General features: G+C 48.8%; 1 protein-coding gene and 1 non-coding gene across 6 annotated transcripts; one reads left to right on the plus strand and one right to left on the minus strand.

Annotated features, from left to right (window-relative positions):
- The first annotated feature begins 217 nt into the window (after window positions 1–217).
- Window positions 218–21,139, plus strand: Pla2g15 (phospholipase A2 group XV). 5 transcript variants are annotated; one of them, XM_058575852.1, is made up of 8 exons: window positions 222–1,306; window positions 6,597–6,735; window positions 6,909–7,153; window positions 11,022–11,178; window positions 16,084–16,202; window positions 16,433–16,531; window positions 16,929–17,153; window positions 19,299–21,139. In XM_058575852.1, exons 3-8 carry the CDS (start codon window positions 7,027–7,029, stop codon window positions 19,808–19,810), a joined length of 1,239 nt encoding a protein of 412 aa, XP_058431835.1. In that variant the 5' UTR covers window positions 222–1,306; window positions 6,597–6,735; window positions 6,909–7,026; the 3' UTR covers window positions 19,811–21,139. The 5 variants fall into 5 exon arrangements, with proteins under 5 accessions (XP_058431833.1, XP_058431835.1, XP_058431836.1 ...); XM_058575850.1 differs by lacking the exons at window positions 6,597–6,735; window positions 6,909–7,153 and having other exon boundaries at window positions 218–455; window positions 961–1,306; XM_058575853.1 differs by lacking the exon at window positions 6,597–6,735.
- LOC124086814 (small nucleolar RNA SNORA51) lies at window positions 14,521–14,652 on the minus strand. Its single transcript, XR_006849936.1, has one exon. It is a non-coding gene; the product is annotated as a small nucleolar RNA SNORA51 (small nucleolar RNA).
- Window positions 21,140–21,756: the final 617 nt, after the last annotated feature.

Genomic DNA, 21,756 nt, shown 5'->3' on the forward strand with positions numbered 1-21,756 from the left:
CCGCGGCGCCCCGCAGGGCGGGGCGGCTACCGGCCTCCGCCCTCTCCCTGTGTTACCTGCCGGCCTGGCGGACCACGTGACCCGGGGCGGCCCCTGAAATCTTGGGGGAGGGCCAGAACTCAGCCCAGAACGCTGGAACTCACACTCCCTACGAGGGGACGCGCTCAGGATCCGGACTCCTACTTCCCGGTCCGGTCCTGCCCAACTGTGGTGAACCCAGTTTTTTTTTTTTTTTTTTTTTTTTTTTTTTATTGTTGGTTGTTCAAATGAACCCAGTTTTTCTCCTTTCGCCCGGACCTTAAGACCTTCGCAAAAGAACGTGCAAGACCTGAGGCCTCTTCCGGTCCATGAAGGTCACGCCGGACTTGTGGAAGTCACCAGCAGTCCAGGGGCTGTGGGGGTCACGACGGCCGGCCGGGGTTTATGGAAGAAATCACCAAGGGTCAGAGGGGGCGGTGAGAATTACCACGTATCACTTGGAGGCTTCCGGGAGAGATCACTAGAGAATGGAGATGGCGAGGGCGGCAGAGATGAGGAGTCCTTAGAGCTATGGGCGGTCAACCCAGATCACAGCAAAGGATCTGTCCACATAGGTGCCAGGGCCGGCCTTAACACTGGGGTATGAGGAATCTCTTTTCCCCCAAACCCCGAGAGCTGCACCTTAGATGAGGCTGAGCCGAATGATCCAGACCTGGGGCTTCAGTGCTACCTCATGTAGGGGCGCCTGCCTGTTTTCGTCGCTTCGTTGGGCGACTGTCTGATTGCCTGGAGATTATGAGTGTGCTGGCGGTAGGAGCTAGCGGTGATGTGTACGTGCGCAAGCGAACTTCTGACTCCATCCCTTGTCCATTGGGGGCCAACAATCCTATTCTAAATAGTCCCTTTCGCCCCCTCGAGGCTCGGTGAAACTTGACAGCGCGTTTTCAGACCGCCCTGTACTTCCCTAAATTCTCCCGTTAGGTGACTGAGAAATTTGTAATCCGGCGCGTAGGGCTCCAGCCTGGAAGGAGCAGAGACGTGAAATTGCCAAACCCAACCCGCGTCCAAAGCTGGAGCCGCTCCTCCTGCTGTCAGAAAAGTGGGTCCCTGCGTCTGGGACAGTGAAAAAGAGAGCGCAAGACCCGGGCACATCCCCAGCTCATGCCCAGGGAAGGGACGCAGCCCAAGAAGAGAGGGGAGACGAGGTTGGCGGAGATGCCTTCCAGGCCATGCCACACTACAACTTGTCCCCACTTGGCAAATGAAGAGACTGAGGCTTCTGGGCCGGATGTGACTCGCGCCGGAACCCAGCTACCCGGACGGAGTGGTAGGTGGACCTGGGACAACTAGAACGTTCCCCAAGGATTGCAGTGGTGCATAGCAACCCTTCTCCAGACCGCCCATCCAAGCGAGTGCCCGCTGTCCCTACCCCAGGGAAAAAAAGAGAATCGTGCACTGAGAGAGGGGAGAATGTAGCTCCTCAGGCCCCACCCCCAAGTTTGGAATTTCAAATATTTATTCGTGGGGCTGGACGGAACTGCGAGATAGGCCCCTCCTTTTCCCCCCCATCCTTTGTCAGGAGTCCCGCCCTCTGGGCTGTGCCCTTCCAGCCACCTCCCCTTTACCTGTGCAGCCCTACCTTTCCGGATCCGTTTCCAAAACTACCTTGGCGTTTGCATCTGGCCTTCCCCGCCTCCTGTCTGGCACCGTTTCCTACTGAACAGTCCCGGCGTCCCTGCAGGGCTTTCCCAGAGCCGCTTGTCACTGTTGCCCCTTCTTCAACCCCATTCGTTTAACCTCCAAACTATGTGCCCAACTCCTCCAAAAGTCTCCCTGTCGAGGTGACCAGTTCGTTGTGGCATCCTTGGTGATCCTGAACCCATTCCCACTAGAGAGGCGCTCATGTTCGCTACCCAGGGTCTCCACTGGGTAGCGAACCCCAAGTCCCAAGTTGGCAGTACAGGGAGGCTCCTCCAAACCCCCACCCGCCCACCCAGCTGTTTACACCCCAAGACTATTCGTGACCCTTGGACTCTTCTTGAAAAACCAAATTCGTCCAAATAACATGGGGTCCTTGTTTTGCTGAACTCCCTTATCTGCATGTGCTTCCTCCTAGATCACCCCCTTTTTATTAAGCAATTTGTGCTTCCCCCTCACATAACCAACTTGTAATATGATTTATTAATCATTTATTGTCTCCCCACCACCCTACCCAACATCCTATCCTCGAGGACACAGGCTTTTTCCTCACATACATCTGAGGCCGGCACTGACTGAATGAATTGTCCTGGAGATTGTTTCTTTTGTCTTGGAATATTCCAGCAACGGTAAACTTCTAGGACCACAAGGCCTTTGCAGTAGGATATTCTATGTCTTTACCCTCCTTCCCAGACCACTCCTGCTTTTCCTCCTCATTTCTGCCCCTTAAGGTAGCTCCCTTCATAGCTGGGGTCCATTCTACAATTTGAAATATCCTCCTACCCCAAACTGTTCCTTGCTTTCTGCTTCTAGGATTCATGAATCATGAATGAATGGATGAATGGGAAATAGGTACTGACAGAGGGCTAAGAAAGGCCCCAATGGCCCAGCTCAACTAAGGCCAGAGGTCTTTCCTAAGCTGCCCTTGGAAATCTCTTAGCTGGGAGTCCTAAAGGCAGCCGGAGCGCCAATCGCGGGTTAATGAAGGCCTGGGCAGATACAGGGTGAGGGCTCTCGCAAGGAGAGAGTGACAGCTTTCTCCTAAGTAGTGAAAAAGCATCCTCTCGGGACTTTCCCTTCCTAACCAGAAAAGGTCCCTCTGTGGAACAAGATTCAACGCTGGAGACCACCACAAGGATTCACAGTCGTTGGCTCATACCTGTCGCGGCCCTCAGTGAACCAAAGCTAACCCCACTGCTAAGGGTCCTGATCTCCAAGGCCAACAGAGTAGCTAGCGCTCTGGGCTCCTCCGCGGTTCCCATCCCAGCATCTTTGCAGAATTGCGTCTGAGTTCCCACCAGAGGGCGCGCTGACTCTGTAGTCAGAACCCAATGGTGAGGATCAGAGGGCAGGAACGTGCTCCTGCGGGAATGAGGCTAAAATGCAGATGCCCTGGACTCCGCTTTCTAGGCCGCTTCTGTCTGGCTTGGAATCTTGTAGCTCCTGGATCCTTGCACATTGGCCGAGTCTTAAAGCTTGTTTTTCAGGGTCCTCAATCTTTACTTCACTCTGCCCTAGTCTGTACCCCAGACACATTGTGATTCTTTGGATCCATGGGCTGCTGAAGCAGTCACCTACCTACATATCTCTTTACTGATCTGGGAAACTACTTATCTTTCAAGACCCATCTCTAATGATTCTTACTCTGAACAACCTTCCTTGATGCCTAGACCAAGTTAGATGATCTGGTCTAGGCCTCTTGTCTCCAGGATTCTGTGTTGAATTACTAATTTGATCAGTTTGGCCTCTACTTCAGGGAGGCTCTGGCAGGAAGGAATAGGGGTCTGCTGAGGGAGAATCACTTGGCCTCCAATGGGCTCAGCTGTGATCACCAAATCAGTTTAGAGGCCTTGGTTGGGGTTTGGTTGACCCAAGCTCAGCACCCACCTGGTCTATGGTTCCATGCTCCCCTCGCATGGAACATGGGATAGTGAGAGGAAATGCAAGGTCCAGTAGCAGCAGAGGCTGTATTCTCACACATTACAACTGGCCCGGCTCTTCAGTCTCTGAGTTTATTCCCACTACTGGTCTTTACTCAATGTATTCCCCTCTTCAAACACACCCTCCTTCTTTCCCAATCTTTTCCAGAATTCGCATCCAGCACTGCTGACCATTCAGTCCTTTATCTCCACCTCCAAGTCTGACAAGCACCAGGGTCCTGTCATGGAAGAGGGATGTTGTGGAGAAGGATGAATACATTCCTTCAACATGTATTAATCATCTGCTGTGTACCAGAAACTGTGCCGGGTAGTAACTAGTAACCAAGGATATGATAGAAAAAAGACAGGTGAAGGAGTCGTGGCTCAGTGGTAGAGCACTTTCCTGGCATATGTAAGGCACAGGGTTTGATTCTCAGAACCGCATACAAATAAATAAAGATCCATTGACAACTAAAAAAAAAAGGTGAAGAGCTTGCTCTTGCAGCCATTGTAGTATAATAGGAGCCAGGCGAGGGATGCTTCAATTCCAGTGGTCATTTACGAGCTGAGGCCTGAATGTAGACTCCCCCAAACTGGGGAATGCAGGGTAGTCTCACTGTAGCAAGTGCAGAAATCCTGAGGAACGGGACTTTATATCCTGTTCTAGGCAGAGGTTATCCTGTTCTAGGCAACAATAAAGCCATTAAGGCTAAAAACAAGCCAACTGGAGAGAAGGGAAAGTGAAGTTGTGGAAACAGAGCCAGACCTCATTCACTGTGAGTGAAAAGCATACCATGGGAGTTCTGTAGGTGGGCTTAGGAGGAGAGTGATGGGACTTGACATAATTTTGGGGGGGGGGGAGTACTGGAGATTGAATCTAAAGGCATTTTACCACTGAGTTTCATTCTCAGCCCTTTTTTTTTTAAATTTTCTTTTTCTTTTTTTTTTGTAGTTGTAGATGGACAGCATGCTTTTATTTTATTTGTTTATTTTTATGTGGTGCTGAGGATTGAACCCAGTGCCTCACATGTACTAGGCAAGTGCTCTGCCATTGAGCTACAGCCCCAGCCCCCACCCCAACCCTTTCTAAAATTTTGTAAAAATATTTTTTTAGTTGTAGATGGACATAATCTTATTTATTTATTTGTTGTAGTTGGACACAATACCTTTATTTTAATGTGGTGCTGAGTATTGAACCCAGGGCCTTGCGTATGCTAGGCGAGTGCTCTAACGCTGAGCCACAACCCCAGCCCATAATCTTTATTTTATTTTATTTATTTTTATGTGGTGCTGAGAATCAAACCCAGTGCCTCATACATGCAAGGCAAGCGCTCTACTGCTGAGCTACTACTCCAGCCCCCGCTTTGTAAAATTTTGAGACAGGTCTCACTAAGTTGCTTAGGGCCTCCTTAAGTTACTGAGGGTTGCTTTGAATTTTTTTTTAAATATTGTTTTAGTTGTAGACAGACATGATGCCTTTATTTATTTATCTGTGTGTGGTGCTTAGGATTGAACCCAGGGCTTCACACACGCAAGGCGAGTGCTCTACCACTGAGCCACAACCTCAGCCCGGTGGCTTTGAATTTTGCATCCTCCTGCCCCAGCCTTCTGAGTAGCCGGGATTACAGGCATTTGTTACTGTGCCTTTGCAATGACTTAATGTTTAATGATGTCAGTCTGGCATGTGGAAAGCAGCCCACAGGAATAAGGGCATAAATTGGGACACCAGTGAAGAGGCTACTGTGGGGATGAAGGCAAGGCAGTTTAGCATTGGGATGGGTAGAGCTGGCAAGACTTAGTGATCATCCAGTTTGTGGGATGAGAAGCAGGGTGGCATCCAGAGTCCAGGATGACCCTAGGTCTGTAGACAGGGGGAATGGGTAGATGGTAGGCTCATTGAGTAAAAGTGGGGACCCTCACCTTCTGACCCTTCTCCACAGTGCCAGCAAGGGTCATTGCTGACCGGGCATTGCCATCCCTCATCCAATAGTCACGGTTCCTAATATCTGAATTGCTTGTGGGAGTGGGCTATCAGTGAACTCCTGAGAACAGGGCAACCCTTCCAGGGCCCATGGTCACCTGAGGCTGCTGGCCTGTTAAGAAGTTTAGTGTGGCCAGAGTCCAAGTCTACCCAGGTCCTTTGATCCCTTCTCTCTATCATGTAACTCTTGGCTCTGGGCTTCTGACTTTCCCTAATCCTGGCAGAAGGGTCTCTATGGTCTCCCATAGTAGGCCTTCAAGAGCAGTCTTCAGTGATCTTCTATTGGTGCCAGAGGTGAAGGAAGGGGAGGCAGGGCTTGAGGTAGGGAATATTTGGACATCAGGAGAGGAGGTTACCCTAATGACTAAGTTTCAGTTTCAGCATATGAACCCAGGGGCAGGCCAAGATAGAGATCATCTTTAACACAGGGTCAGCTGCTTACCAAGAAGAGGGAAGTGGTTAGACAGAGGTCCTAGGACCAGACAGGGATGAACAGGGTGTAGCTGGCCCCAGGGAAGGGATGTGTGGAAGACCATGACTTCCATTCCCCAAACATACTGGTCTCTTTATCCCAGAATGAGGCATGGGTGTTGATATCCAAGCTGCTGTCCAGTTCTCGTCCACATTGTTTGCCCCAGATTCTTGGCGTAGGGAGTCTGTGTCCTCTCTGGATCCCTAGGTTTGCTTGGAGTGGAGTAGGAGGCAACACAAGCTCCTAATGCCCCTTCCACTCTTCAGGGTCCAGGCTCAAGCCCATTCCCATCCCGAACTGCCTCATCTGGTTGAGTACCCCAGGCTCCACTTCCCAAAACGCTTACGCTGAGCCACAACCTAACTAGTATCCATAACCACAAGGTCAGGACATAGGTAGAGGGTCCTTGAGCCCGGTGACTAAACTTACCCTCAGGGCAAGTTGGGAAGAGCTGGTGTGGGGATTGGGCAAAGGTCCAGGTTAACTGCTGGTAACCTAAGGCCCAAGAACTGCCCTTGGCTCACTTCCCCTCTTCTTGCTTTGCCAGGGGTAGTTAAGCCACTATGATGAGCTCGGACCCGGTATCCCTCTAGTAGTCAGGTGGGTTTCCTATCCTCGAGGTTTGGGAGGCTCCAGGATCTGGAATGAGGGCTGCGCAGCGTGGACCTCCGATGGGTACGCACCGGGTGAGTTGGGTCAGCCAGGGAGATTGAGAGCCGGGAGCCCAGCGGCGCCTAGAAGGGCTGATCGATGCTCTCGGCACGCAGCGCGGTGGAGAGAGCCAACCCCTGGGTGGACAAGGGCGGAGCTGCGAGCTAGGGAGGGAGGGACGCGTCTGATGGCGAGTCGCTATTGGCAGGCTTTTTGCAGGAGGTGCCGCGGGCGGCGGGGTTAAGCTCTTAGCCACCGCCCCGGCCTAGGCACGAGCTCGGAACACTGAACCAGCACCTCGGACCTGCAGTCCACCGCCGCACGCCATGGACCTACGCCTCTGTCCCTGCCGCAAGGCCCTGCTCCCGAGTGGCCTCCTGTTTGAACTGCTGCTGCTGCTGCTGCTCGCGGACCCGGCGCTCCAGGCCCAACGTCACCCCCCAGTGGTGCTGGGTGAGGCGTGCGTCTGGTGGTGGGTCGGTCCAACTGGCCTGGGAGAAATAGGGCCTCTCTCCGGTCTGCAGCTAATAGTGAAATGGGGGATCGTCTTGGTATCAGTCTTGTCACCTGGGTCTGCCAGTCCACCACCCGCCATTCTGGGCAAGGGTGTGGTCAGCCTCTTACCATCTGCCCCTGGTTAAAAAAAAAAAAAAATGGGAGTGAGTGGGAGTGATACCACCCGGTTGTCCACTCTATCAGCAGTCCCACAGCAGTGCCAAGTTTTGCTTCGCCCTATCCCTATTTTGTAGCTGGAAAGAGGCCGTTGGGCTCCATTCCTGGGGCTGGTGGGGGTGGGCAGGGTTGCCTCAGAGTTGGCCTCTCATTGGCCTTGGTCTGAACTAAATGTTACTTTTAACCCCTCAAGTAGTCTGGTACGTTCCATGTTTCAAAGGGCACTGCTGGAAGCAAGGTATTTGGGGAAAAGATTGCTATTCTAGCTGGTCACCAAGCTCATTTTCCCTCACCCTCAACTTATCAAATGGATGGCAATGAGCTGAGGGAGGAAGGCCTCAGGGAAACAGGATTACTGAAGACAGGGGAAAGGGTTGGGACAATAGTTATGGACAGGTGTCAGGGAACAAGCATGTACACTCACCTCTTCTAAACCCAGTTAGACCAGGCTGTTGGGACTGAGTGACTTCCTTGATCACTCCCTCCTTGGTTTGAGGCCTGGCAACTACACAGGAACCAGTGTTTCCTTGTGTTGGTGGGCCAGGATCAGACCTCTCACTGGAGAGCCTTAGGTGCCTCCTTCAGCCCATATTTCCCATTTAGAGATGGTGTGTCAGTGGCCTGCCCAGGACTCCAGGGAGCAGAGGCACACTGAGGCATACCTTACATACTGTGTCTGCTGCAGCCACCCCTCCTTTGCCCACCCATGCTTTTCTTTTCTTTTAATTCATTTTTTTAGTTTTCGGTGGACATAACATCTTTGTTTGTATGTGGTGCTGAGGATCGAACCCGGGCCACACGCATGCCAGGCGAGCGCGCTACCGCTTGAGCCACATCCCCAGCCCCCCACCCATGCTTTTCTACTGGGGATATTTTAGTGGGGATGATGCAGACCACAGAAGAGTAGAGTAGATAGGCAGCATGGTTTCAGGAGGCCCCAGTAGAAGTTCCAGGTCAAGAAATGCTCAGTCAGGTGTGGTGGAGCAAGCTTGTAATCACAGCAGCTCGGGAGGCTGAGGCAGGAGGATTGCAAGTTCAAAGCCAGCCTCAGGAAAAGCGAGGTGCTAAGCAACTCAGTGAGACCCTGTCTCTAAATAAAATACATATAAGGGCTGGGGATGTGGCTCAGTGATCGAGTCCCCCTGAGTTCAATCTGCCGTACCAAAAAAGAAAAAAAGGAAAGAAAGAAATTCCCCAGGGGGATTCTGGGGCCCGGATACACCTTGGAATTCCTGCTGTCTTGATCCTTTCTCCCCAGCTTTCCAGAGTGGGACTAACAGTGACCCTCAGAGATGGAGTCTGCTGGGCAAGCCAACCTGGATGAGCAGGTGTCAGAGAAGGCTTCCTGGAGTATGATGGAGATCAAACAGGGAGATTCCTTCCAGGGAGAAGGAACTACAAATCAGGAGATAGGCAAACTCTGGGCTGGCTGGCTGGAATGTGTGATGGGGGAAGTGAATTGGGTAGGGCTCATGACTTGTTGGGTCATAGGGACTTTATCCTGGGGGTCACAAGAAGCCATGTGTGAGCTAGGGAGTTCTGAGCATGAGGGGTGTGGCATTGGGAAGTATGTGGTTAGCACACAGACTTTTTGCCTGAATTGGTACTAATTGTACTCATTAATTTGTCCAGTCCTTGCTTAAGTCAGCAAAGGAGCCTCCGATCTTAAAGGAGCCTAAGCAGATAGAATATTAACCTGCCCATTTTCTCAGGGAATTGGGATGATAGTGTTAACTCAGAGACCCCTTGGCAGGCAGTGGTGGAGTTGACCTTGAGGATGAATCTTCTAGGTGTGGATGCCGAATTGGTGGAAGAGATAGCAGAAGCCAGAGAAGTGGGAAGAAACTTTTTAGGCAAGTCATTCCCGCCTTTCTGTTTCCTTATCTGTTAGATGGGGATAAAGATAACCCCTCCCAAGGTTATTTGAGGCAAATAACCTTGTATGACTCTTATCCTAGTTCTGCGCTGGGGGTCTTAGGAAGCGGCCATTGCTATTTTTAGAGGCCTAATAGTCTGACCAGGGCAAAGGGTATCTGGGAAAAGCAGATCTGGTGACTTCCTCTTTCAGCCATTTCCCCCTTTGTTGGAGGCAGTAACCTGCCTAGTCCACAGGCATATTTTCTTCATACTGGAGACTCCTTGCCTTTTGCACCCACATCATTAAAGGAAGTGTCTTCTACCCTGAAAACACTGGAGTGGTGCACAGGGAGGACACACCCTGTGCTGGGCTGGGTTCAGTCAGTAAGCAGTGAATGTCTGGGGCACTGAATGCTGGCTGTTCATCAGTGGTCAAGGATCCTAAATTGAGCTGTGTTTGGGAAGTGTTGAGAGCATGGCATGTGGGGGCAGGTGTGGCCTGAAAAGGTCAATAGGAGTAAATAGACTATAAAGGGCATTGAATACTGGGCAGTAAAGCAATGGTGATAGGCTTAGGTGTCATAAAGGGTCCAGGGCTCTGAGTGGACTAAACAGGTTGCAGGGTTGTAGTCAAGTCATCTTTGGGATCTGGTCACACCCACACCTTACTAGGCTGTGACTGGAATTGTGTGCTATTTCAGGATAGCTGTCACCAGTGCCAGCTCCCAGCTTTGCTAGGGCTCTCCAGATGATCTACCCTCTGGAACTTTCTTGGACTTTGGCTTTTAGCAAGGCCTAGGGACCTTAGTAGTCCAGCAAGTACCACTAAGCTTCTCACAACTGTTTCTGTTGATGGCTTCCCTCCTACAACCGTACCTTAGACTGCCTTGTCTGGATTCAGTTCAGTTGCCCCTGTGCTATCTTGTTTCCCACTTCCTCTCTCAGGGAGAACAAGGCCGTCTCTGTGTGTGTGTGTGTGTGTGTGTCTTTTTTTTTTTTTTTTTTTTGTAGCCTGGGATGACTTAAATAGAAGTTTAGGCCTTAAGGATTTCTATCTAATGACAGGGCTGTAGTCTTGGCCAAATTAAAAAAAAAATTTAGTTTTAGATGGACACAATATTTTTATTTTACACTTATGTTGTGCTGAGGATTGAACCCAGTGCCTCATGCATGCTAGGTGAGCACTCTACCACTGAGCCACAATCCCAGCCCAAATTTTAGGGGTTTGAGAAAACTCAGAGGGGTCTCCAAGCTCCTTCTAGTCAGAGCTCTTATTTGGATCCATTAACTATAGAAGCAAGAAAAAAAGAAAAGAAACCCTGTATGTGCTTGTGGGGGATGGTTCAGGTTAAGATCTTATTTGTCAGATAAGGAAACTGAAGCTTAGCAGGGGGAAGTGACTTTGCCCTAAAGCCCCTTCCAATAATCTGAATGGCCTAGGAGGAAGTTCCAGTGAAGATTTATTTTATCTGGAGTTTGGGAGATTGTTAGGGGCCTCCCCACAAACATGTCAGGCCTCTCCCAAGTCCCCCACAGGGTATGTACCCATAGGCTTTGTATGTGCCCTACAACAGTAATAGCTGATCTGCATGAAGATGATACCCTGGCTTCTATGTCAAGGTCCCTGCTTTCTGACTTTCCTGCCCTGTGCTTTAATTTGCAGAGTGGAACTGCAGAGGTCTGCCATTATGTCCATGGCTCTGCAGAGAGGAGGCAGTCCTGCTGTAGACTTGAAGGTTCTTGGGGGTCTCCAGCTTGCCAGAGTTCACAGATGTCCTTTGTACCCCCACAGTGCCTGGTGATTTGGGTAACCAATTGGAAGCAAAGCTGGACAAGCCCTCGGTAGTGCACTACCTTTGTTCCAAGAGGACCGACAGCTACTTCACTCTCTGGCTGAACCTCGAACTGCTGCTGCCTGTCATCATTGACTGCTGGATTGACAATATCAGGTGGGGGCTGGGGCACACAGACAGGTACCACTCACCCGTGGGGCCCAGGAAGGCCTCCAGAGTCCATTTCCTTCTCATCTGTATCTCAGGAGACCTTGAGGTCAGTGACCTCTCCCTCCCTAGGCCCTCAATCTGTTCTGATCTGATCTGTCAGCCACCTCTGCACTCTGCTAGGAAGAACTCTCTTCCCCTTTCTGTTGCTCTTGTCCTTCCTCTCTCCAGTTTAGCCCTTAGCCTTCAGACCTTACACATAGTTTCTATGCCTCGTCCAGCCCCTATCTATGGCCCCACTGTTCCCTTTGTCTGGGTCTTGGTCACAACTGCCTCTGTAGCTGCTTGTTCTTCCTAGGATATGCTGTGTCTCCATGTCTTTGTACATGCTGTTTTTTCCACATGGAATTTACTTTCATGGAATTTATACTTTCATCTGATAAATTCTCTCTCATTTACCCTTGAAAACCTGACCATAGTTCCTTTATGAAATCTCTCCTGCCAATCCTTCCCCAGGCCGCATGAATGCTTCCTTTAACCATCAAGTGCCAAACTATGTTAAAAGGATGATTCCCCAAAATTAAATATAGGCACTGTACATTTTGTATACAGTCTTATGCCACATTCAATCCCAGACTGCATTTGTTTTTGTTTTTTTTTAACATTTATTTTTTAGTTTTTTGGCGGGCACAACATCTTTGTTTGTATGTGGTGCTGAGGATCGAACCCGGGTCGCACGCATGCCAGGCGAACACGCTACCGCTTGAGCCACATCCCCAGCGCCTCCAGACTGCATTTGTAATGGTGGTTTCATAAGATTATAATGGAGCTAAAAAAATACTGTCACCTAGTGATGTAACCATTTAACCTAATAATGAAATGTATTATGCATCTTTTATGGTGGTGCTGGTGTAAATAACCCAGTACATAATACTTTTTTTTGGGGGGTGGGGGTACTGGGGATTGAACTCAGGGGCACTGAACCACTGAGTCCCAGCCCTATTTTGTATCTCATTTAGAGACAGGGTCTCACCTCGCTTTTGCTGAGGCTGGCTTGAACTTGTGATCCTCCTGCCTCAGCTTCCTGAGTCACATAATACTTGATAATAATAGTAAACCAGGAGCTGGGGTTGTGGCTCAGGAATAGCGCTTGTCTAGCATGCGTAAAGCACTGGGTTTAATCCTCAGCACCACGTGAAAAAAAAAATAAATGTATTGTTTCCACCTACAACTAAAAATTTAAAAATATGAAAAAAAATAATAATAGTAAAAGTAAACCACTATATTACTGATTTATGTATTTACTTACACAATATTTTATTGTTATTTTAGAGTGTACTCATACTTATTAAAAGAAAGGGGGGGTTACTGCAAAATAATATGCCATGTTAATGTACTCTATGATGTTGCTTTAGTTAGTTTTTTTGTTGCTGTGACCAAAAGACCTGGAAAGAACAATTAGAGGAGGAAAAGTTTATTTTGGCGCTCAGTTTCAGAGGTCTCAGCTCATAGATAGCTGACTCCATTGCTCTTGGCCTGAGGTGAGGCAGAACATCATGGTGGAAGTGTGTGGTGGAAGAAAGTAGCGGGGAGTATGGCATCAGGAAGCAGAGATAGAGAGTGCTCTAGGGCTGGGGATGTGGTTCAAGTGGTAGTGAGCTCGCCTGGCATGCGTGCCGCCCGGGTTCGATCCTCAGCACCACATACAAAGATGTTGTGTCCGCCGAAAACTTAAAAAAAAAATAAATATTAAAAAAAAAAAAGAGAGAGAGAGAGAGTGCCCTACTTAGAAGAGACAAAATATATACCTGGCGGCTGGGATTCTATTTCAGTGGTAGAGCACTTGCCTAGCACGTATGAGACACTAGGTTCAATTCTCAGCATTACATAAAAAAATAAAGAAAGATATGTGTCCATCTACAACTAAAAAATTAAAAAAATATATATAATATATATATATATATATATGTGTATATATATATATATGTGTGTATATATATATATATATATATATATATATATATTAGGTTATGCTTATGGCCTAATCAGTTCACCTCTGAAATTTGTTGCATTGCCTCATACGTGAGCTTTCTAGGGATAACTCATATGTAATCATAACAGATCACACAATGAAATTGCCAAATGACCCATTTCTCACAATGTTTTGGTACTGGGCATTGATCCTCCTGCCTCAGCCTCTCAAGTCACTGGTTTACAGGTGAGTAACACCACACTAAGTGAACGAGTGCTGTTTTTAAACTTGCTTTCCAGGGACTGGAGGTTTGGCTACTAAGTGTTTCCCTGACCTGTACAAGGTCCTGGGTTCCATCCTCAACACCTCAAAACAAGACTAAGATTTTCTTAGTTCTGGACTAAGGAAATCTGGAAACTCAAAAAAGTTACAAAATTGACTACTCAGCTAATAAGTGGCAAAATCAGAATTCAAACTCAGAAATTGTGTGACTCCAGGTTAATGTTCCCTCCCACACTGACTTCCCTGAGGGCAGGGATTATAACTGTCTTTATAGCAGTAGAAGCAAGAACACTGATGCTCAATAAACTTTCACGAATTTAAAGTTTTCCCCAGATACCTACTGGCTACTTTTCCAGGTACCCGGCTTTCCCTGTTTATGTTGCCTGCTTTGTTCACCATTTTTTCCTCAGTGTCTGATTTGTGTGTGATCAGGGTTATTTCTGGGCTGTTGATCTTCATTTCTATTTTTGTACTGAAGACATGGCCTTAGGTACTGCCAACTGGAGGTGTGGGTGGTTACTGAGAGGGGCTTGTTTGCCTTTGTTGAGCCTCTGACCTGTTTAGATTTTTAAACAAAACTGCTTTGGTTTCTTTTTTATTTTATTTTTTTCCCCTTTGGATGTCAGGGATTGAACTCAGGGGCACTCAACCACTGAGCCACATCCCCAGCCCTTTTTTGTATTTTATTTAGATACAGGGTCTCACCAAGTTGCTTAGCACCTTGCTTTTGCTGAGGCTGGCTTTGAAGTCATGATCCTCCTGTCTTAGCCTGCTGAACCACTGGGATTATAGGCGTGTTCACCACTCCTGGCTGATTTTCTTGTTTCTTTAAATTTTTTTAAGTTGTTGATGGACTTTTATTTTATTATTTATTTATATACAGTGCTGAGAATCAAACCCAGTGCCTCACACATGCTAGGCAAATGCTTTACCGCTGAGCTACAACCCCAGCCCCTGCTTTGATTTTCTAGAACAATTTTCTGCACTTTGTTGGATGGCTTTTGGGATAATCTATAGAATGAGGAGAATGGGCCCCTAGGACCTATTATTTGGGTCAGTGCTGGGGATCTTGTCAGCTTTTTGTGATCCCTGTCCCCCAACATCCCCCCATTCATAATATAGGCCAGGTACAAGGCCTGGGCTGAGGTATATAGAGGACAGGTTTACTCTTCTTCCACTTTGTATACAGTCAGTGTAAGAATACAGTCTGTGGTAAGTACCAGAAAGCCTCTGTGGCTGATCTTTAAGGGGGTGGGTGGTAACTTCACATTTTCTTGGGCATCAAGGCCACCGTAGGAGTCCTAGCCTGGCACAAGACTTTTCTTCTATCTTGCCCCCAACCCCACATTCCCATCATTCCTCTAAGCCGTCCCAGCTCCCTACCTGAAGCAGAGGGTAGAGCAGCCATGTATTCAGTCCTGAAGTGTGGGGGGGTCCCTCGTGTCTGGTTCTGTTTTGCATTGTAGCTATAGAAATTATCTATATCAATAGAAAATTAACAAAAGGGGTGTTAGGGATATCAAGCAACTGGCATACATGTCATGGTTTTAGGAGTTTGTTGGCCAAAACCTGTGTGTTATAGTCACTGGCAGGTGAAATATAGATATATGCAATATCTATATCTACCCATCTATATAGCTCCATCCATCTATATCCTTGGGATACTAAGCAAGTCATTTGAACATGGTTCATTCCTGTCTTCTGTTGATGGTATGATTGGGATGAGGCTGGCTACTGGGTCTAATGCCTAAAGCAAGAGGGACCTAGCTATACCCACATGAGTCTGCACAAGGCTTTTCTTCTGTCTCTTTATCTGGCCATGACATTCCTCTGGGTTTTGTCTACCTTCCTATACTCCTACCCTCCTAGCAGCTATAGTCATAAGGCCTTGAGGTGGCGTCCCTGTCTGATTCCATTATGTGCTATACTCACCATCTCTTTTGCCCTGTGATGCATTGTTGGGTGGCAAGAGCTAGATCTACAGCGAGGGAGTGATGGGAGCCTGCAAGATGGGCTGCCTTCTGGAGTCAAGTGTGAAGTTCACAGCAGAGCTAGGACTGGCACTTCCTTCTGACTGGTCCAGGACCTCATTCTAGGGTAAATGACATTAGAGAGAAGGGAATTTTGCTTTGACATGAGTCCTGTGGTCAGTCTTTGGTGTAAGCCTCAGTGAGGGATTCTTGTTTGGATGTGGTTATTTTTTTTAATATTTATTTTTTAGTTGTAGGAGGACACAATATCTTTATTTCATTTTTTTTTTTTTAATGTGGTGCTGAGGTTTGAATCTAGTGTCTCACGCATGTTAGACAAGCACTCTACCCCCCTACCACAACCTCAGCCCCCTGGATGTGGTTATTCTGATCCATGCTTTATAAACATGCTTTGTTACTTTTTGGTCTTTTTTTTTTTACATATAACTAAACTCTGGGGATGAGAAGGGAGTATGACTCAGGTCCCCGTATCAGTTTCCTCATTTTGTTTTTTGGTGCCAAGGTTCAAACAACAGGGCCTTGTGTGTGCTAAGCAAGCCAGGCTTTCTTATGGTAGTTGGAGATTTAGCTCTGCCATTGAGCCATATTTTCTGCCCCACAGGGCAGTATTGGGACACACCAAGCTTAATGTCACCTCTGGATCACCAGATCACTATTCTCTCCCAACAGGCTGATTTACAACAGAACATCCCGGGCCACCCAGTTTCCTGATGGTGTGGATGTGCGTGTCCCTGGTTTTGGGAAGACCTTCTCATTGGAGTTCCTGGACCCCAGCAAAAGCAGTGTGGGTATGTAGCTCCTGGGGCTGGGGCTAGAGCCTTTGCTGGACTCCTCAAGTTGGAGGAACCCCACTGGTTTGAAGGGGTAACCTGTGAGCTATCTGATCAGTGTGGGCACAGAGCTCTTTACTCCTCCTCCAGAGATCCATTTGGGAGACATCACAGTCTTTGTGTCAGTAGTGGTGTGGGTGTCTGGTGCTAGCTGTACCTTCTCTAATCTTGCATATTTTTGTCTATAGGTTCCTATTTCCACACCATGGTGGAGAGCCTTGTAGGCTGGGGCTACACACAGGGTGAAGATGTCCGAGGGGCCCCCTATGACTGGCGCCGAGCCCCAAGTAAGAAGTCACCCTCATTCCTTCCTCAAGGTTCTGGGAGGTGGGCAGAAGGCAATCATAGCTGCCATAGGTCTTGAGCTCTCAGCCCTGGGCTCTCCCCTATCTCTGGGCCCCTGTGGTCACACCAATACCCCTGGTCAATCTTGTCCTATTCTTCCCCATCCCTTATCCCAGGACCTCTGGGCCTCTGAACCCTGGGGAGGGTTGATAGATAAGACTGATGGGAAAAGGGGCCCCTTTATCCTCCCTTTATATAAGCTGGTGGGGAACCAGACTGCTTCCATTTGGGTTTTAGCACTCTCCCCACCCTCTAGTCCTGGGTCTGGCCTGAAGAATGGTCAGTGGTGCAAGCCCCAGGACCCTTCCTGCCTGACCCCTGCTTGGCTCTGGCCTGCAGATGAGAACGGGCCCTACTTCCTGGCCCTCCGAGAGATGATCGAGGAGATGTACCAGCTGTATGGGGGCCCTGTGGTACTGGTTGCCCACAGTATGGGCAACATGTACACACTCTACTTTCTGCAGCGGCAACCACAGGCCTGGAAGGACAAGTATATCCGTGCTTTTGTGTCACTGGGAGCTCCCTGGGGGGGCGTGGCCAAGACCCTGCGCGTCCTGGCCTCAGGTAAGACCTACCTGGCCCAGTGTGGGTGGCTAGTCCCAGGAATGCCTCCTTTCTCTCCTTCTTGCTAGGCCAACACCCTTCATGTCACTTCCTTGGTTCAGTGCCTTTCTTTCTCCAGAGCAACATTCCTTTTCAAATATCTTTTTTTTTTTTTCTAAAAGAGGATCTAATACTACTACTAATTTCACATCTTTAATTGATAGCCCTTGTAATCTGTGTTTCTCACACCTTGTATTTGGAGAGGCACAACTGCTGTCCTCACAGCCACTTGCTTGTGCATATACACCACAAACATATACATGCACACGCATTGCTAGGTCTGGCTGCTGAACTTGGTTTGTCCCAAAGGTCTTTGGAGTACCTTCTCATTCCCCCTCGCCTGCATCCTCACTTCTTCATCTTCACCTGTGCCCCAGAGGAGGAAGGCTGGACCACCATTTCCTGTTTATGAGTTGTACCTCCATCTGTGGGCAGGCGGGGAGCCTCTGTGGGTAATGCAGGGAGGAAGCAGGTGCAGATCTGGCTGGGCCTGCTTGTCTTGGCAGTTGGGAAAGTCATCACCTTATTGGTTCCTCCGTAATCCACTTGCCTTTTTATGACTGTCAGAACTTTCTAGTTATAGCCATGGGGTGGGGCTTCCTGCTTTAGGAAGAAGTTTCTCTCCCTTTGCCAGGACTCTGTGGGAGCCCTGAGGACCTTCACTTTGGGGACTGAGCCAGGACCATGCCAGGCTTCCTCCAGTCATTAGCACTGTCTGACTGCTTGGTCAACCATTCATTATGATTGGGTCAGGCCCAGCACCTGTCTCAGTGTCCTGAGTTGTCTGGATAATGAGGTCATGACTCAGACATTCAGGACTGGGTGCCATGATGGAGTTCAGGCCCCAGCCCATTTCAGAGTTTCCTCCTTTTCCTCAGATGCTAGAAAATTGTCGTCAGCACTGGCAGTCCAGGAGTGGGGGGTGAGATGTGGGAAGGTGAACCCCTAGGGGCATCCCTTTCCTCAGAATCTTATAGAAGTCCACAGCAGGCAGAGCTAAGGTCATATGGTTTCTGTTTTCAGATATTGTGGCCCCTGTCTCCAAGTTCAGATCACCCCTAGAGGTCTCACTGGCTGATTGGTATGTTTGTGGTGTTACATTCCAGTAGGTGAAGGTCTGACTCTGTCTGTAGCTTCCCCTCCTGCCCTGTCTCCAATATCATGGCCACCAGATCAGTGCACAGGCAGGTAGGTGGGATGAGATCAGGCTGGCTGAATTCTGTTCTGAGCTTAGGAAGAAAACAACATGTATATAGTTCAATGTGATAGAGAGGACCTATTGCTTCACCTTAGACAAAGCCAGTGCCCACAGGTGTGGTGATAACATGTTTGGAGGAGGGTACCAGTTACAAGTGAGGAAATATAATAAATCACTAGGAAGAAGGGGAGAAGGGGAGATGGTGAATTGCCTAAATCCCTTGTGAGGAAATGCAAAAGAAACAAAACAAACAACAACAAAAACAAACAAACAAAACAAAAAACCCCACAAAGTTTGGATTCGCTTCCTAAATAAATGTAGCAAAAATAAAGGGAAATAATATCTTAGCTACGTGAGAGGCTGAGGCAGGAGAATCAAAAGTTTAAGGGCTGGGATTGTGGCTCAGTGGTAGAGTGCTGGCCTAGCACGCGCAAGACCCGGGTTTGATCCTCAGCACCACAAAAAAATAAAGGCATTGTGTTGTGTCCATCTACACCTAATAAATAAATAAATAAATATTTTAAAAAAAAAGTTCAAGGGAAGCCTGAATGTAACCCTGGTAGAACACATGTGGGAGACCCTGAATTAAATCCCCAGTACCAGAAAAAAAGGGGGTGGTGGTGGAAGGGGAACCATAAAAGCTAATGTAGAAGTGGCTGGGGATGTAGCTCAGTTGGTAGAGTGCTTGCCTTGCATGCACAAGGCCCTGAATTCAACCCTCAGTTCCACCAAAAAAAAAAAAAAAAAAGCTAATGTCAGGATGATGATTAATAGTGTAGAGATTGTAGAGATTCCAGAGTATTGACTGGGCCATTGGCTGGGATCCAGCAGAGGACATGGTCCTGAACCTGCTGCCCATCCTATTTGTGTTCATCAGCACAGAACTGATTGAAGTCCTCTCCCTGCAGGAGACAACAACCGCATCCCTGTCATTGGGCCTCTGAAGATCCGGGAGCAGCAGCGGTCTGCAGTCTCCACCAGCTGGCTACTGCCCTACAATCATACCTGGTCACCTGAGAAGGTGTTTGTACACACACCTACAACCAACTACACACTGCGAGATTATCAACGGTTCTTCCAGGACATTGGTTTTGAAGATGGCTGGCTCATGCGGCAGGACACAGAGGGGCTGGTTGAAGCCATGGTGCCACCTGGTGTTCAGCTGCACTGCCTTTATGGCACTGGTGTCCCCACACCAGACTCCTTCTACTATGAGAACTTCCCTGATCGCGACCCTAAAATCTGCTTTGGTGATGGTGATGGCACTGTGAACTTGGAGAGTGTCCTGCAGTGCCAGGCCTGGCATAGCCTCCAGGAGCACCAAGTGTCATTGCAGGAGCTACCAGGCAGTGAGCACATTGAGATGCTGGCCAATGCCACCACCCTGGCCTATCTGAAACGTGTGCTCCTTGGGCCCTGATTTCTGGGCCAGGCAGGGCTGCTGAATGGCTTGGCCATGGGGTTTCCCCCAGTCTCTGGGACTGTCATCAAGCTCCTGGGTCTTGGGCTTTGGATTATCTGCCTTGAGAAAGTACTGTTTCTTATCCTTCCTCTATGGTAGTGAAGAAGGAGGAAATAAGCATGGACTCAAGGGACACGTTATAGAAAGAATGCTGCTGCTGTTGGATTTGTTGTGACCTCAGAAATGGGCTCTGCGGGGTGGATTGGTTGGTACCTGGCCCTAATCTCCAACTTGGGGGTCATACATTCCTTCTACCCCTATGGCCTTTCCACACTTGCCCATTGGCCCTTGGACTTCCTGTGAGAGATGTTACTTAGCGATGGTCCCTGCCCCCACAGGTCCCAGGGTGACCCTTTTCACATGCTGGCCTCAAGTAGGCCTGCTGTTGGCCATGGGTGGCTGGAGCTGCTGGCTTCCCTGTGGCCTCACTGGTAGACACAGTGGCCTGACTTCAGGCCATGGGGTAGGCTTCATGGGGTAGCCTGGTACCCCCTGCAGGCAGGGGCAATTTGTTTTGTTTTCCATGGTTCCCAGATCCAGGGGCATATACTCCACTCCTACCTCTCACCTCCAGGAGCAGCCTAGTCTGGATCAGGCAGCAGATGCTCCCTCAGTTTGGGGGGCTATGTCCCAGAAGCCCTGATCCCCTTGGTTGTGCTGTGTCAGTCCTAGTATTGAAGCTGGCTCCCTTGGCTCTGGGACTGTGGTTCAAGGAGAGCTGTGCCCAGTGCCATGACCTTTTAGGGAACTGAAGGAGGCAACCATGGCTGCTCAGAGCTGCCCTGAGCTGCCCTCATGCAAACCCTACCACCACATTACCATCCTGCTAGGGTCTCTTAGAACCTAGCTGGGCTGGCACAGGGCTGAGAGGTAGTGGGTTTCTGACCCACTGCCCAGCACCTTCTCCCAGGAAGCTGAATGGTATTTAGTTTCCAGGGTCTAGCCCAGAGACTTGAGAGCCAGGAGCCTAGGGCCCATCTAGGGGTTTTCTGTCTGCCCCAGGGATGCTATATGGTCTCCTGTGATAGCTGGGATGGAGAATCTGGACCTGCCTAATGGCCGTGGGTGCCAAATGGGCACGTGGCTATAGGCTGAGATCTAGGTCCAAAGCCACCTTCAGGCTGGCCTGCATTGTTGTACCACCAGATTTCACAACTCTAGATTTTCCATGTTGTACACATGCCCAGCATCTGTCTCTTCCTTTATTCCTGGGTGGTGATCCCTGTATGGGGCTCTGAGAAGGCTGTATCTGGTTACTGGCAATAAAAATATTCTGAATGCTGTAAAGTGTCCTGGACTACTCTGAGCATGAGAAGAGGGAGATTATGGAAGTGTGTGGACAACTAGAGAGGCAGGATATCAGGGACTGGACCTTTATGGCATCTCAGCACCAAAGCATGGCTCCTGTGCCCTACCTTGGGCTTTATCCTCCTACCACCTTTCCTGAAATCCAGTTCACCTCTGAGATGAAGAACTAGGGCTGGGGTTGTGACTCAGCAATAGAGCACTCACCTAGCATGTGCAAGGCCCTGGGTTTGATCCTTAGCACCACATACAAATAAATAAAATAAAAGTATTGTGTCCAACTACAACTAAAAAATAAATATTAAAAAAGAAAAGAACTAGAATCTGTAATACTAGCCACTTCAGAGGCTGAGGCAGGATGATCATGAGTTCAAAGCTAGAATCAGCAATTAGTGAGGCCTTCTGCAACTCAGCAAGACCCTGTCTAATAAAATATAAAATGGGCTGGAGATGTGGCTCAGTGATTAAGCACCCGTGGGTTCAATCCCTGGTACCAAAACAACAACAACAACAAACTAGAACCTGAAACAGTCCTCTTGGAAGGGGGCTCCTGTCTTCCCCTTATTCCTTCCTGGTCAGACTCCACAATCTGCCTCAGA

The sequence above is a fragment of the Marmota monax genome, unplaced genomic scaffold, assembly GCF_021218885.2.
Source record: "Marmota monax isolate L192 unplaced genomic scaffold, Marmota_monax_Labrador192_F-V1.1 WCK01_AAM20220418_F8-fsc00024, whole genome shotgun sequence".
In the NCBI taxonomy this organism is placed as follows: domain Eukaryota; kingdom Metazoa; phylum Chordata; class Mammalia; order Rodentia; family Sciuridae; genus Marmota; species Marmota monax.

What these genes read in the sequence shown, in the direction of transcription:
- Pla2g15 (XM_058575850.1), top strand. Translation starts at nt 1,141, where the DNA reads ATGCCCAGGGAAGGGACGCAGCCCAAGAAGAGAGGGGAGACGAGGTTG. An exon ending in TGCTGGATTGACAATATCAG is followed by an intron (nt 11,179 to 16,083) that starts GTGGGGGCTGGG and finishes CTCTCCCAACAG; the next exon opens with GCTGATTTACAACAGAACAT. An exon ending in CCCCAGCAAAAGCAGTGTGG is followed by an intron (nt 16,203 to 16,432) that starts GTATGTAGCTCC and finishes TTTTGTCTATAG; the next exon opens with GTTCCTATTTCCACACCATG.